The sequence below is a fragment of the Mustela putorius genome, unplaced genomic scaffold (genome assembly GCF_011764305.1).
Source record: "Mustela putorius furo isolate JIRA1106 unplaced genomic scaffold, ASM1176430v1.1 tig00000407_pilon_pilon_pilon, whole genome shotgun sequence".
In the NCBI taxonomy this organism is placed as follows: Eukaryota; Metazoa; Chordata; class Mammalia; order Carnivora; family Mustelidae; genus Mustela; species Mustela putorius.
In genome coordinates, this window is record NW_025421373.1 from 15,197,595 (window position 1) to 15,212,173 (window position 14,579).

General features: G+C 48.1%; 1 protein-coding gene across 3 annotated transcripts in view; it reads left to right on the forward strand.

Annotated features, from left to right (window-relative positions):
* NIM1K (NIM1 serine/threonine protein kinase) overlaps positions 1-14,579 on the forward strand; it is a 66,749-nt gene that overhangs the window by 41,669 nt on the left and 10,501 nt on the right. For all 3 annotated transcript variants that reach the window (XM_045079526.1, XM_045079528.1, XM_045079527.1), the window contains one exon: positions 3,814-4,840. In XM_045079526.1, the coding sequence (XP_044935461.1) occupies positions 4,549-4,840 (292 nt within the window). In that variant the 5' untranslated portion in view covers positions 3,814-4,548. The remainder of the gene's footprint in view (positions 1-3,813; positions 4,841-14,579) is intronic.

Sequence of the window (14,579 nt, forward strand, 5' to 3'; positions counted from 1 at the left end):
GGTGCAAAAACAATGCAGTCCTGAATCTCAGTCTAGCAATCCTTATACTAGAAATAGGTATATTTCTGTGCAGCGTGCATAAGTTAACTCTAGAAGTAGAATCATTGAGGCAAAGGGCACGTACGCGCGCACTTCCCTAGTTAATGCCAGGTTGCCCTCCAAGCACTTGTACCCGTTTATACTCTCCATAGCAATGAATGAGGATTCCTGTTTCCCAAACCTTCTTTTGCCAAAAAACGTTTCTGTAGGGATACCCTGGGGCTCAGTTGATTAAGTGTCTGCCCTCGGTTCAGGTCACGATCCCGGGATCCTGGGATCGAGCTATGAGTTGGGCTCCCTGCTCAGGGAAAGCAGGCTCTTCCCTCTCTCCCTCTGCCACTGCCACTCCCCCTGCTTGTGCTCTCTCTCTCTGTCAGATAAATAAAACCTTTTAAAAAATGTTTTCATAGTTTCCAAATTTATTGTTTTTTTTTTTAATCTAATTTTCGTGTAGTTTTAGGAGCATTTCTTTGGTTGTAAGTGAAGCTGAGCATCTTTATCCATGTTACAGACCCATTTGGATTTTCTGTGAAATGTCTGCTCATGTTCTTTACCAATTTTTTGGAGATATTGGTATTTTCCTAATCAATTTGTAAAAATTATTTATCTGAAAATCAGACCTTTGTCCATCATATATATTGGCAAGCTTTTCCAGTTTATCGTTTAATTTGTTTTATTTGCAGTGCCTGGGTGGCTTAGTCAGTTAAATGTCCTACTCTTGATCTCAGCCCAGGTCTTGATCTCAGGGCCATGAGTTCAAGTCCCTCACTGGGCTCCACACTGGGTGTGGAGCCTACTTAAAAAAGTAATAATAATTTGCTTTATTTCTTTATGACACCTTTCGGTAAACAAAGTTATCAATGTATGTAGTCAAATTTAATGTTTTCTTTTCTGGCCTTCTCTGAGATCATAAAAAAATTTGGGGGGGTGGGGCGCCTGAATGGCTCAGTCAGTTAAGCATCGCCTTCAGCTCAGGTCATGATCCCAGGAGCCTGGGATCGAGCTCCATCTGCATCAGGGTTCCTGCTCAGTGTGGAGCCTGCTTATCCCCTCCCTCTGCCATTCCCCCTGCTTATGCTCTCTGGCTCTCTCTCTGTCCAATAAATAAAATCTCTAAAAAAATTGTTTTTAATTTTTTCTAGGATTTTCTGGTTTAATTTGTTTTACATTTATGCAGTGACCTATTTGTAATTTATCTGGGAGTAGGATGAGTTAAGGGCTCAACTTTTTTCAAGTTGGCTTGCTGCCTGTTTCAACAAGTCGCCATTCATCCTCAATACAAACCCATCGCAACATTTTCAAAATTGTAAAAACTTCTTTATCTGATCTAAACAGAAGGTTAACTATCTTCCTAGCTATAAAGGCAAGACAATTGGTTTCAAGGCCATCATGCAAGAAATTTAAGTTGTAGGTAAAAGGTATGTAATGCAAGATAAAGCCTGACGCCTGACAATTGTGCTTGACTCTCTATGTCGAATTAGGAGGAGAGAAGAGGAATTCCTGGGGGCGCCTGAAGTTAATCAGGGTATCCAGTCTAAAGCCCAACTGTAAATCCCAGGCCTGAACAGAGTTGAAGAAACAGAGCCCAAATCAGGAGCACAGGGCAGGGTGGTGCGGTTGGGGGCAGGTTCCAGGAAAGCAGAGAAGACCTGACCAAGAGTGGGGAGTCAAAGAACAGGTTCCAGGAGGCATGAGTGAGGCGTGGGTGACTGGGGAGAGCTGATCCTTTGGAAGGAGCAAGAATGGGGGAGTTTTGCTTTTCTAAGCAGCCCCCTAACAATTCGCTGTGGGATGGTGGAATTCTGACTAAGCTTTCACCTACCCAAGAAGGTGAGGCCAGGAATCCCAACAGCCAGCAGAAGGGACCTCTGGCCTTGGAAATATGGACTGAAATAAGATTTCTGAGATACTCCAGTAAGTGTTGGGACAGCGGAATTCACTTATAACTAAAAATATTTACCTCTACTAAATCATACCCAAACGTAATGGTCAATAAATTACCAATAAATTGGTAAGTTAATTCGTCTTTCTTCAACGGACATTTATCAGATAAGTGTCAGGGAATGGGCTGAGCTTTGGGAGCTAGAATAAGGCACAGGTCCTTGCCATGCAGGTACTCATAGGCTGGGGCTCAGGTAGGCGAGCGGCAGAGACAGCATGGCCGTGAGGTGCTCTCAGAGATGCCCAGGAAGGACTCAGACCCAAGAAGTTCTTCACAGAGCCTGCTGGAGCACGAGGATGTTAAAGTACTGGTTCCTGTCTAAAATCCTTGCTCTCTCTATTCAGGTAAAGCCGCAGACTTATAATGTCAGAATTATAATGAGTGTCACTCCGCTTCTCATCTGTGTGGAAACTGTCCACCGGGGATCTGAGGAGATCCAGGGCCACTTGATCTTCCTAGAGATTCTTAATCCAAGGATGGGTTTCAGAGGGTCTGGTAACCCCTTAAAATTGGATGCAAATTATATGCTCATGCTTTTAACTTCTAAGGGACAGGGTCATAGATTCTGTGAGAATTTCAAAGGAGCATGTGACCCCAGAAAGCTTAAGAACCAATGAGTAGATTTTCCTCAAGTTAATTAAGGATCTTTTATCTTGAGAACATCTTTTAAGACATCCTAATCAAACTCTAACCTAGAGATGTGTGTGTGGTTGCTAATACCTGGTCCCTTTTAAAATTTTCTTCCTTACCCTTCTTCTAGCTTTCCCAAACCCTGTCCCAAAAAAGGAATGGAGCTGGGTGGCAGTTTACTCTTTCCTGTCTTTATCTTTATTTGGCAACCCCCTATTAAACCACAATAATAATATAAGAAACTCTGTACTTAATTGTAATAATGTGATATCATCAAACAGAATTCAAAATTTACATTTCCATGGCAATCTCATGTTTTCTTGGGTTTTTAGTTCCATGCTCCAGTCCAAAAATCAAGTTCAACCCACTTTCTTTATGTAGGACATGCTGAGGGAGACAGGGGGGAAGCAAGACATACAGATGAGTTACACCCTGTGCCCACTTCATGGAGATAAGACATTTTGGAAAATGCACAGAGTGTGGTGGGAAAGAGATGATTTCTTCCTGGAGGATGCAGGAGAGTCATGACGATGTTCCTGCTGGACAGGATTTCTTCACTGAGGATGCCATAAGCTTCTATCTTCCAGCAACACTACCCCCCGTTTCTGCACCTTCAGAATGAGTTCTCAGGCCTGGAGGCTAAAACCTGGTCAGAAATCCCCAGAAAATAAGGCTGGGAGAAAAATCAGCCTTTGTCATAAAATGGCAAGTAAAGAGAGTGGGAGCAACCAATCTAGGAAAATCTATACAAAAACATACAGGGTAACAGGAAATATAACACACACATTGTTATTTAAATCAGTGTAAGAATTTTTGAAAACTGTATTAATAGGAAATCTTTATCATCATTAGTGCTATATCATTATTTTAAAAGTCTGGCTTTAAAGCAATTCAAGGCAACATGCATATTTTCCTAAATGTCAAGAAACAGAAAAATAGTTTTGCTAAAAATATTTACAGGCTGTGAAGTCTTTTCTAAAATGTAGCTTGAGGGAGTGTGTGTATATGTGTGTGTGTGTACATTTTCTTCTTAGTAAATCATACATAATCAAACATTTACTACCGAGAGTCATAACTGAAATTTGTGTAGTGGTTTTTTTTTTTTTTTTAGATCAATGTTTATAAGGCAGTTTCATGTTCATTATAAATCCTGTACAGTACATTAGCATAGGCAAGTAAATTTTCTTATTCTCTGTTTTCAGGATGAATCAGCACCTGCCAAATTTTTGAGACAGCTCACGGCTTAGAGGAAGGCTCATCTAAATAAAGGCCGGCTAAAGTGACGTCGCAGGGACTTAATCCTTCTCAGGCAGCCCGGCAGGCAGCCCGTGTGACCAGAAGGCAGATTTGCAAGTTTCTTCTTTCCTGGGGTTCAGATCATTGGGCCCTGGGGGGCCCTGCAACTCTCCAGCAGGAGAAGTGCAAAATGAAGGGGGTCGGAGCTGAAGGCCAGCAGCAGGGACCTGGGGGCCTCCGAGGGGCCCTTACACACCAGAGTGGAAGATTCTCAGGCCGTCCAAGGAAATAGCAAACTGGAGCCTTTGTCTCGGGTGCGGGCACCTACCACAGAGCATCAGACCGCATGGGCCGCTGGACGGTTCCTGGAGCCCAGACAGGAAAGCGGTGATGGTGACTGGGTGTGTGCCCGCCGGACCGCGAGCGCTGGGCCGTGCACCGTGAAGGAAGCGGTGGGATGTCCGCAGTGAGGGGGGCAGCTCTCGGCTTGGCGGGGCAGGCTCTGCCGGCCTGTCCGCCTCTGCCCTCGTCTCCCTGAAGCCTCAAAGGGGACTGCGTGCTCTGCAGGCCGGCGGTCACCGACGCGAGGCTCTGACCGGCCCCAACTCCCCTCGCGCACCGCCTTGGCCCTGGCGCCGCTCCTCACCTGCCTTCCACCGGAGCCTCTCGGCCGAGACGGAGATGCGAGCCTGTGGTGGACGATGGCCGCGGTGTACGCGCATGGAGGCGGCCTGGTGACCCCCCACTACGCCCGGTGGGATCGGCGGGAGAGCGTGGAAAGCGGCTGCCCGACGGAGTGCGGCAAGGGCGAGGGGCACGGGCAGCCCCGCCAGCTGACGCCCTTTGAGAAGCTGACGCAGGACCTGTCCCAAGATGAGAAGGTGCTGAGGGAGATCACGCTGGGGAAACGGATTGGCTTCTACCGGATCCGAGGGGAGATCGGCAGCGGGAACTTTTCCCAAGTCAAGCTCGGGATTCACTCCCTAACCAAAGGTAGGATCTGCCCTTCCAGGATCCTCTCCCCTGGCACCGGGAACTCGTCTGGGGCAGGGGGCTCGGAGGCCAGGGCCAGGGCAGCGGGTGAAATGACATCCCCGAGGCCCTGAGCGTCGCAAGCCTTGTCCCCTCACACCTTCCTTTATTACCTTCTGTTGATTTTCACAGGAACACTGTGAGGTCAGTATTTTTATTTCCATTTACAGATAGGGAAACTGAGATCAAAAGAAGTTAAATATTGTTTTGGCAGTTCAATCTTGAAAGATTTTGACTCTAAAAACTCTTTCACCATACCGCATGGATGAACTCATTTCATGTGAGGGGACTCTGTCCTCTCCAGGCAGGCCTTGGAGCACTGGGGTGGGTGTGGCTTGGTGCCCGGAAAGTTCATCTTCCAAATCCTTATTTATAACCTGTGTGTGTGTGTGTGTGTGTGTGTGTGACAGGATGACACAGGAGACCTCCCAGGTCACCACTGTCCGTGAGCAGGACGGTTCAGGCGCCCCTCCTTCCCCAAGGCTGCTTCTATTATATCTGGAGGAAAGGCTCTGGATCTCAGGACCCTCTCTGCTCCCATCTACTGCATACCCCTCACTATTGCTTGGCTCCTTGCTCTCTACCAAAGCCTCCTGATGGCCTGGCTCTGGACACTCTGGACCCCAGACCAGCAGCGCCTGCCACTCTGGCCTCAGGGAGGAACTATGCAGAGAGCCCAGCAGCCCTTTGCTGGCCAAGCCCAGTGCCCAGTGGGCACTTCTCCGTGTCACCTGAAACTTAGCTGAAGCCTGGAGATGCTCATAAGGGAGTTGGAAGGCAGGAAAAGTACACTTGCAACTTGGTATGATTTACCAACTTCCTAAAGCCCACGGACTCCACACTGTCCCCGCGAGTTCTGTACCGACATTTTCTCACCTTGGCCCCAGCCTACTACCGTATCTCCAGGCGCCTCTTTTCTTATATTAGAGTTGTCTTTGGTTTTCTTTTTCTCTGACCCCCAATCCCATCCCTATATTTGGCCCCTACGTAAAAACACCCGCACATACATACACATGCGTGTGCACATGTGTTCCCACGTCATGGGGGCTCCAAGTCTCCTTCCATCTTGCTCGGAGACCAAGTGTCTGGGTCCCCACGTCCTCACGTCTCGGCTACTCTCCCGACTTGCCCTGGTAAATGCCAGTACTTCTGGGAGCCTGTGCTTCCTCAGGTACAGAATGCAGCCGGGGACCATCCGACTTGACCCGCAGAAGCAGATCTAGTGCTGTAACGAGAATCTGACTGGGACCCATGGTCTAGAGCAAGAATGAGAGACGAGGCTAAGGCACGGGGAGAGAGAGGCCAGAAATTGAGGCAGAAGACATGATCAGGAAGGGGAGAGGAGAAGGTGGGTGAAGGCAAACCGGGAGAGGAGCGTGTCCAGTGCAGCAGACAGGCCGTGAGGCAGGAGTCCGAGCGAAGGCCGCCGGCTGTGGCCAGCTTGGAGCCATTTCCCGAGTGTGGGTTCAGGTGTTGGATTCCAGTGGCGAGGAGACATTGTGGGGGCAGTGGAGGGACTAGGCACCTCAGAACCAGGCAAATTTGTTTTAGATCCTGCTTCAGTCCCTTACTAGGCACTTCCTCTTTGGTCCCTAGTTGCCTCAGCCATAAAATAGAGAGAATGATTCTTAGAATTGCTGGGAAAATCAGAAACAACATCTATAAAGTACATGGCACATAGTAGCCATCATGGGTACAGCTCAATATTTTTATTCAAATAAACTTATTTCAAAAAGAAATGTAATATTATTTATATAATGAAAAACCAGTGTCACTTATTCTGAGTAGAAGGTAATGGTAAAAATAGGTACTATGCAAACAAATGTAAAAGTTCTATTATTTATGTATTTTCCCGGTTTTATTGAGACATAATTCCCTGGGTTCATGGAACAGAAGCGCACTCACATTCGAGCACGTGGGCAGGCTAAGATATACATAGTAGTGATTTTATATCTGTATATGTTGCAAAATGATTCTTGCAATGAAGTTGCTTCAAACATCTGTCACCTCACAGAGTTAGGATTTTTTTGTGTATGGTGAGAACTTTGACCATTGACTCTCACTCATCAGCAACTTTCAAGAAGTTTTCAGGGAAAATCGCCAAGTAGTAGAAAGTAAACCACGCCAATAGCCAATCTGAGACTTTCTATTTGTGTTACTCAGGAGAATTATAGACTAACTCTAACAGGAATGGTGTTTTTAGGCAGTGATTCAGGGCTGGCTAAGGCGGGTCCCCTGCACGAAAATCATTCCGCGCCCCACAAGTGTTACAGGCTCCCCTCCGGGAAGCACTGACCTCCTCTGGTCCCCCTGTTTTGCGGAAGTAGCCCGAGTCCGTCTTGCAGCCTCCTTCCTGCCAGTCCGTCTCCCTGCTCAGTGCCTCAGTGACAGCTGCGTCTTTAAGTAGCAGAAGGGCACGCACGAAATACTGTGGGAAGTTACTAGCTTGCAATCTGTGAGACTTGGGTGGGATTCCCATTCTTTTTTTTTTTTTTTTTAATAAAGATTTTTATTTATTTATTTGACAGACAGAGATCACAAGTAGGCAGAGAGGCAGGCAGAGAGAGAGGAAGGGAAGCAGCTTCCCCACTGAGCAGAGAGCCCGATGCGGGGACTCGATCCCAGGACGCTGGGATCCTGACCTGAGCCGAAGGCAGAGGCTTTAACCCACTGAGCCACCCAGGGCGCCCCTCCCATTTTTTTTAATCTCTCACTGCATAACATTGAACAAGTGACTGTATCATTCTGTGCCTCAGTGTCTTCATGAGTAAAACTTAAACATGTGCCATATTGAATACCTACCCTGTGCCTTAGACAGAGCACCCGGTAAGTATTCATTAAATGCTAATATTAGTCTGATTTCAGAAAAGTCTAGGTTCTTTGGGCCTGCTGAGTCACTCATCCCTGGGTTCATGGAACAGAAGCGCACTCACATTCGCGCACGTGGAAAGCGGGGCATCGTGAACCGGGGAGCCCCGTGCGCCCACAGCGGAGAAGCAGAGCAAGTTGCAAGCTCTTACTCCCTCCACCCCTCCTTTCTCCGGGGCCTCACGGTTTTTCATTTCTACTTCCCTTGATGAAAATGTTCCATCTTCAGACTTCGTTCCAGAGCGGCTTTCTCCATGTAGCACTCAGAAGACTCCTGGCCGGGAATGGCTGTTGCTGACCGCCCCCCCCCCACCCGTCTGCACGGTCTCCCGGCGTTACTACCCATCTCCGTACTGCTCGCCGCGTCCAGCTCACAGCTGACCGGGAATGCCCTTGCTCCCCAGCCAGCGGACACCAGGCCGCCGCTGAGTGCAAGGTCACGCCCTCATCAAGTCAGCTGCAGCCTCTAGGTGGCGAGTCCCATGACCCCATGACCATGTCAGCAGAGTCTGAGGTCCTGACTGGTGTGTGTGGGGGGGGGGGGGAGTAGCAGAGAGCGCAGCAAATCGAGGGACACATCCACCATGGGGGGCAATAAGCGGCGGAGGCGAGAAATCAGCACGAGCCAGGAGCCAGAAAGTGTGAGCCTGGAGACAGGCTGCTGGGTGAGGAAGGCCGAAGAGACAAGCAGCAGAAATGGGATTTAGGTAACCATTGCCTGCTCGGATGCCACAGGCTTCTCCGTGGCTGCCTTGCGAAACTGAGTTGTGGCTCCTTGAGTTCCAGAGAACATGGCCTTCTCCTGCTGTGCAAGCTGGGCGCGTCAGTGGCCTCCCCCACATGTGCTCCGCACTGCCGAGCTGCCCCAGCGAGCCCCCGGGTCAGAGGTTCGCCGTCACCCTCCGGCTGTGGGGCATATGTGCAAAAGAGGGGAGGAAGGCCCAAAGCCCAGGCAGTGGGAAAATTGACTTAACGAGACAGTTTAAGCAACAGATAATGTAAAGTCCGGTCACTGAGCAACTGAAAAATGACTCCTGGGCCTCCCCTGTAGGCCCATCTTGTAAAGGCCTGGTCCTAGAGCTGCACCCACCTCTCTTCTGCGGTTCTGTCTTCGGTGAGGCCCCTAGTTAGGAAGCAGCTGGAAGGTGACAATGAAAGCAGCTGAGAAGGGAGTTGGGATGGGGAGCCCATATGTCAAGGGGTGTGAGGGCTCAGGCAAGAGAAAGGGGGCTCAGGTACTGGGAGATGGCCTGAGAGAAGGAGGGGGACATTTGGCCACCTTGGGCTGACTGGAATGGAAAGACAGATGCCCCATGCCTCCAAAATCTTCATTTCTTTTTTTTTTTTTTAAGATTTTATTTATTTTATTTATTTGTCAGAGAAAGAGAGAATGAGAGTGAGCACAGGAAGACAGGGTGGCAGGCAGGGTCAGAGGGAGAAGCAGGCTCCCCGCCGAGCAAGGAGCCCGATGTGGGACTCCATCCCAGGACGCTGGGATCATGACCTGAGCCGAAGGCAGCTGCTTAACCAACTGAGCCACCGAGGCATCCCCAAAATCTTCATTTCTGAAAGAGGAGAGATGGAAGTGGCTTAGTGAGCAGCTTAGAAAGCCACGCTGGGAATTTCAAACAGCTGTCCCACTGCCCGGCCCCATCAGACCATGTCACATGGACAGTGATTGTATGAATGTGGTCCTCATACAAAGCCAGCTGGCCCAGAATTGTCTTCAGGTTTTCTAGGAAGTGTGGGCAACCTAGATGAGACAGGGGAGGGGGTCTCAGGAAAGCAGAGGGTTTGGGTGCTGGGAGCAGCTCCTAGGATGGAGGTTTTTATTGTTGTTGTTGTTGTTGTTTTAAAGATTTTATTTATTTATTTGACAGAGAGATTGAGAGAGAGAGAGAGAGAGATCACAAGTAGGCAGAGAGGCAGGCAGAGAGAGAGGGGGAAGCAATCTCCCCACCGAACAGAGAGCCCAATGCAGGACTCGATCTCAGGACCTTGAGATCATGACCTCAGCCGAAGGCAGAGGCTTAACCCACTGAGCCACCCAGGTGCCCCCCTAGGATGGTAGTTTTTAAGGGTCCCAGCTGTTCTGGATGGATCTCTAGGAAGAAAGCTCCAGGAGAGGCCCCTGTTGACTGGAGTTTATTTTTATAGCTAACAGCTCAGATTTCCCTGGGCCTGGCAAGCCGATAGGGCAGCTAGGAGTCCCCTTTTAAGCTGATTAGAAATTTCTCAAAAGAGATGATGCACTCGGCTTCTGAATATTTTATGTTCCATCTGTTGTCACAAACAAAAGTACATGAGGCCACGGGTGCCCGTCCCTTTCTCTGTCGCTGCCCTTCCTGACCTCCTCTTCCCTGGTCTTTCTGTTCAGTCTGGTCTCCCATTTCTAGAACCCTTCCTTCCTCTCAATTGACTTATTCATCTGTTCATTCATACCCCCCCAACCCTTCCTTTTTAAAAATATAATAAACTCTCCTGGGCCCACAATTTGTTTTGGGCCTTAGGGAGATGAGTAAGATAGAGTTCTAGCCTGTTGGGAACTCGAGGTAGGTCATGGAGACTGGCTGTAATTGTAGGAGCTGCCACAGGGTAAAGCCAAAGGGTGTGCTCCGTGCACCCGAGGGCAGCCGGAGAGGGTCCTGAGCAGGACGGGCTCGCAGTAGGCCTTGAGGTTTATGAAGGGTAAGGACCTATGCGCCAGGGAGGGGAGCCATTGGAGGTTTAAAAGGAATAAAGAGCAAGACCCACAGGGTGAGGCCGGCAGGGACTAGACCCTGGAGAGTCTTGCACATTTGGGGTTTGTCATTTAGGTATGGGGAAGCCACTGAGGAACTGTAAGCAAGAAATTCATACAGGTGGTTAATAGGATTAGTTTTCAGTGAGGAAAGCAAATTGGAGTGTGACAAAAGTCAGAAGTCAGAAAAAATATTAGTCTGATGGTTCAGATGAATGACGATGTCCATCGCAACTAAAGAAGTGACAGAGGAGCACCACGGTGACTCAGCTGGTGGAACGTCTGACTCTTGCTTTCAGTTCAGGTTATGATCTTGGGGTCGTGGGATTGAGCCCTGTGTTGGGCTCAACACATGGTCAGCAGGGAGTCTGCCTGAGAGTCTCTCCCCCTCTGGCCCTCCCCCGATCTCTCTCACTCTCTCTCTAAAATAAGTAAATATTTAAAAAAAAAAAAAAAGGATTTGTCCACATCACAAAAAATTTTAAAAACAAAGCAAAGAAGTGACAGAAAGGATGGAGGGAAAAGGAAGCACTTGAGAAATATTTCAGGATACCGGAACACCCTGTGGTGAGTCGCATGGGTGAGAGCAGGAAAAGAGAAAAGGTTCTGAAGGTGACCCCCAGGTTTCCAGCTTTAATGACTCAGCAGTGAGGAGTGACTATAGGAGAAGAAACGGGATTTGAGAGTAAAAATTTGGAGGCACTGACATGGAGTCCAACAGCCAGCTTCTAGCTCCAAAGAAAGTATGAATAGGAAATAAAGATTTGGGGCTTAACAGATTCAGGGAATAGTGAAAATCTTGGGTCTTCCACTTATAGGCTCCTTGGTGTCATTGAAGCATTTTGAGTTTCTCCCCAGTAGTTATATATAATAACTATTCAACAAGTATTTGGTGAATTAAATTAGTGTAGAACGTCTCATAAAAACCCAGCAGAGAAGAGATTTTCGAGGAAGCAATGCATAGCAGTGTCCTCTGGTAGGTCCTCTCTGTGGTCCCTTCTTGGCAGACAGGACTAGAGATTAACGCAGTCTTGAGTCAAGCTTCATAGAGAAGGCCCACAGCCTTAAAAGATGTAATATCGCCTCTTGAACAACCTTCATTAAAACAGCAAGTAAAGCTTGTTTTCTCATTTTAAAAATGGTTACTTAGTGGCTTTGGTGAACCCATCCTAAAAATAAGTCTAATAATAGAAATACTGGAACCCAAAAATGCTCCTTATAGTGTTATCTCTAGTGCAAAGGACTGGAAATCACTGATGTGATCCAACAATATAAGAATGGTCAGGTAAATGAAGGCATATACACTGGATGGAAGGTGATATGGCCATTAAAAATCAGGACTATGAAGAGTCCATGAGAACATGGAAGGTGCCTGGAACAAAGAAAATGGTAAATGATAAAGCTCAGTGCCAAACTGCGTTTACTCTGTGATAATATTCCTCACCTGGTTCTTGTGGGGCTGGTGAGAGCATTCATTCAACAAATAGTTGTTGAGCTCCTACTCTGTAACAGGTCCTCTTCTAGGGACTGGGGGTACAATGATGAACAAATCAGACAACAACCTCTGTCCTAAGGAGCTTATATTCCAATGGGGAGAGACAGACAAAGGTAAGCCAGGAAAGTACTCACTCTGTTCCATAGTGACAAGTGATAAGAGGGAAATCGAGGGGGAGGATAGGGAACAGTGAGGCCACATTTTAGGTAAGTTGGCCAGGACAGCCTTACTGAGGGGGCAATCACTGACCTGAAAGAAATACGGTCTCTGGCCATTGATGTGGGGGAGGGCGTTGTCAGCCGGAGGGGACAGCACGCCTGAGGAGGCAGGACGCCTGTGGTACTCTGGGAATGGCCAGGGGAATGAGGCCAGGCGGCAGCAGTGACCAGGTCGTGTGGGGTCATCATGTCGTAGGAAGGACTCTGGCTTTTCCTCTGAGTGAAACCAGAGCCCTCTGAGGGAGCAGAGACCTGATGCGATCTGGCTTATGCTTTAATAGGATCACCCTGGCTGCTCGGTTGAAAATAGACTGCAAGGGGTCAAAGTAGAAAGAGAGAGATCAGTGAGGAGCGAAGGGCCGTCATCCAGACAAGAGGGAACGGTGGCTCGGAGCAGGAAGGTAGCAGTGGGGTGCGGAGAAGCGGCTGGATTCCGGCTGTGTCTAGAAGGTGGAGACAGACAACAGGATCTGCTGACGAATTCAAAGCGGAATGTTAAAGAGGACTCAGATACTCAAAGACTTGTGGTTTGGGCAAGTGTAAGACTAGAGTGTCCACTTGCTGACACTGGGAGGGCCAGGTTTGGGGCAGGGGGAGATGGGGAGCACAGTACTGAATATGTTCTGTTGTGCATGCTTGTTGCACATCTATTACATACATACGGCAGAGGGTGCCTCCTCCCTCCCCCATGTCTCCTAACACCTTACCACATCAGTGTGTGCAAGCCTGCCCCCGCCCCTCCACGAGCCAATCTCTCCATCTCCTAGCCTCTGGGCTCTCTCCTGCTGGAGCCTGCTCTTCCCACATGCACGGGAGGCCAGAAATAAACAGGAATTTATATCCCCCTGAGCAGCTGACAACCAATCACTGGCAGTAGTTGATTTATAAATACCCCAGCTCTTCTCGTGGTATTTAGGCATGTAGCTCTTAGTAGGGTGACTACTAACTTGCCTAGTAACACACCATTTACTGGCCATCTTTCCTTTCCATCTCCGTTCCTCGTTCTTCTACCTGTATTTCCCAGGTTACCTCCTTTGTCCACCTGAATCCCTGCCTCAGGCTCTGCTTCAGGCAGAACCCAAACTAAGATGACTAAGTGGAGAGATCATATAGGCAGATGTGCTTATACATCTGGAATCACTAAGGAGATGATTGCAGGGAAGGAGTCCAAGGACGGCACCTTCGGGTAGCCGACATTCAGAGGCTGCGGAGATGAAAGGACACCGCAGTGAGACTTGGAAGCAGGAGAAGCAGGAGATACCATGTGATGTCACTGATAGGTGGAATCTAAAAACAAAACAAACAGATTCTTAACTACAGAGACCACGGGATGCCTGGGTAGCTCAGTCGGTTGAGCATCAGACTCCGGATTTGGCTCAGGGTAATGATCTCAGGGCTGTGAGGTCGAGTCCCGCGTTGGGGTCCACGGTCAGCAGGGAGTCTATTTGAGATTCTCTCCCTCTCCCCCCTCCCCCACTTGCACACAAGCTCTCTCTCTCTCTCTCCAAAATAAATAAATCAGTCTTTACAAATTAATTAATTAATGAAATAATGCAGAGAACGAACTGGTGGTTGTCAGAGCAAGGGGGTGGGGGAATGGGCAAAAGAGGCAAAGAGGATTAAGAGGTACAGACTTCCGGTTATACAATAAGCCACGGAGAGGAAAAGCACAGCACGGGCATGTGGGGAGTGAGGTTGTAATCACGTCGTACGGTGACTCCTTATGGCAGTGAGCGCTAGGTCATGTGTGGGACTCGAACCACTACGGATCCACCTAATTAATAAAACATCATACTCATATTTATAACGTAAACCAATATAACATCATATTCAACTACACGTCAGTAATAAAAAGACAAAAGAGAGCTAGGAGAAATGTCAGAAGTGTGTGTTGCCCTAGAAACCAAGTGATAAAAAAGTGTTTCAAGGGGGAGGTATAAAGCCTAAAAACTGACCATCTGTTTTAGCAACTTGGGGGTCACTGGTGACCCTGAGTGGTCTCCAGAGTAGGGTCTGCATTCCCCAGGGGATGCCCAACACGAGTCACTGGATGACGAAAGACAATATTAGAATTGCCATTTATGTTTGTCGTTCTATCTTTTTAATATCTATGCTTATATGTATTTAAAATGTGTGTATTAGTACATGCATATAATTTCTAAATTATATACTAGAGTAGTGCTCAAAAGTGTTTTACTGATAAAGCCAATCAGAAGCTATATAGACCAATACCCTAAGGTATCAGGGTCTTCCTGGTTCGAGATCTCTCCTACACGTCCCTACCATTAGAACCTCCTCTTACCACTTCTCTACTTTCCTCTAGCTAACAGATTCCAGAGAAAGGCCTACGAGTCCTCACTGACCCCAGACTAGGGCCAC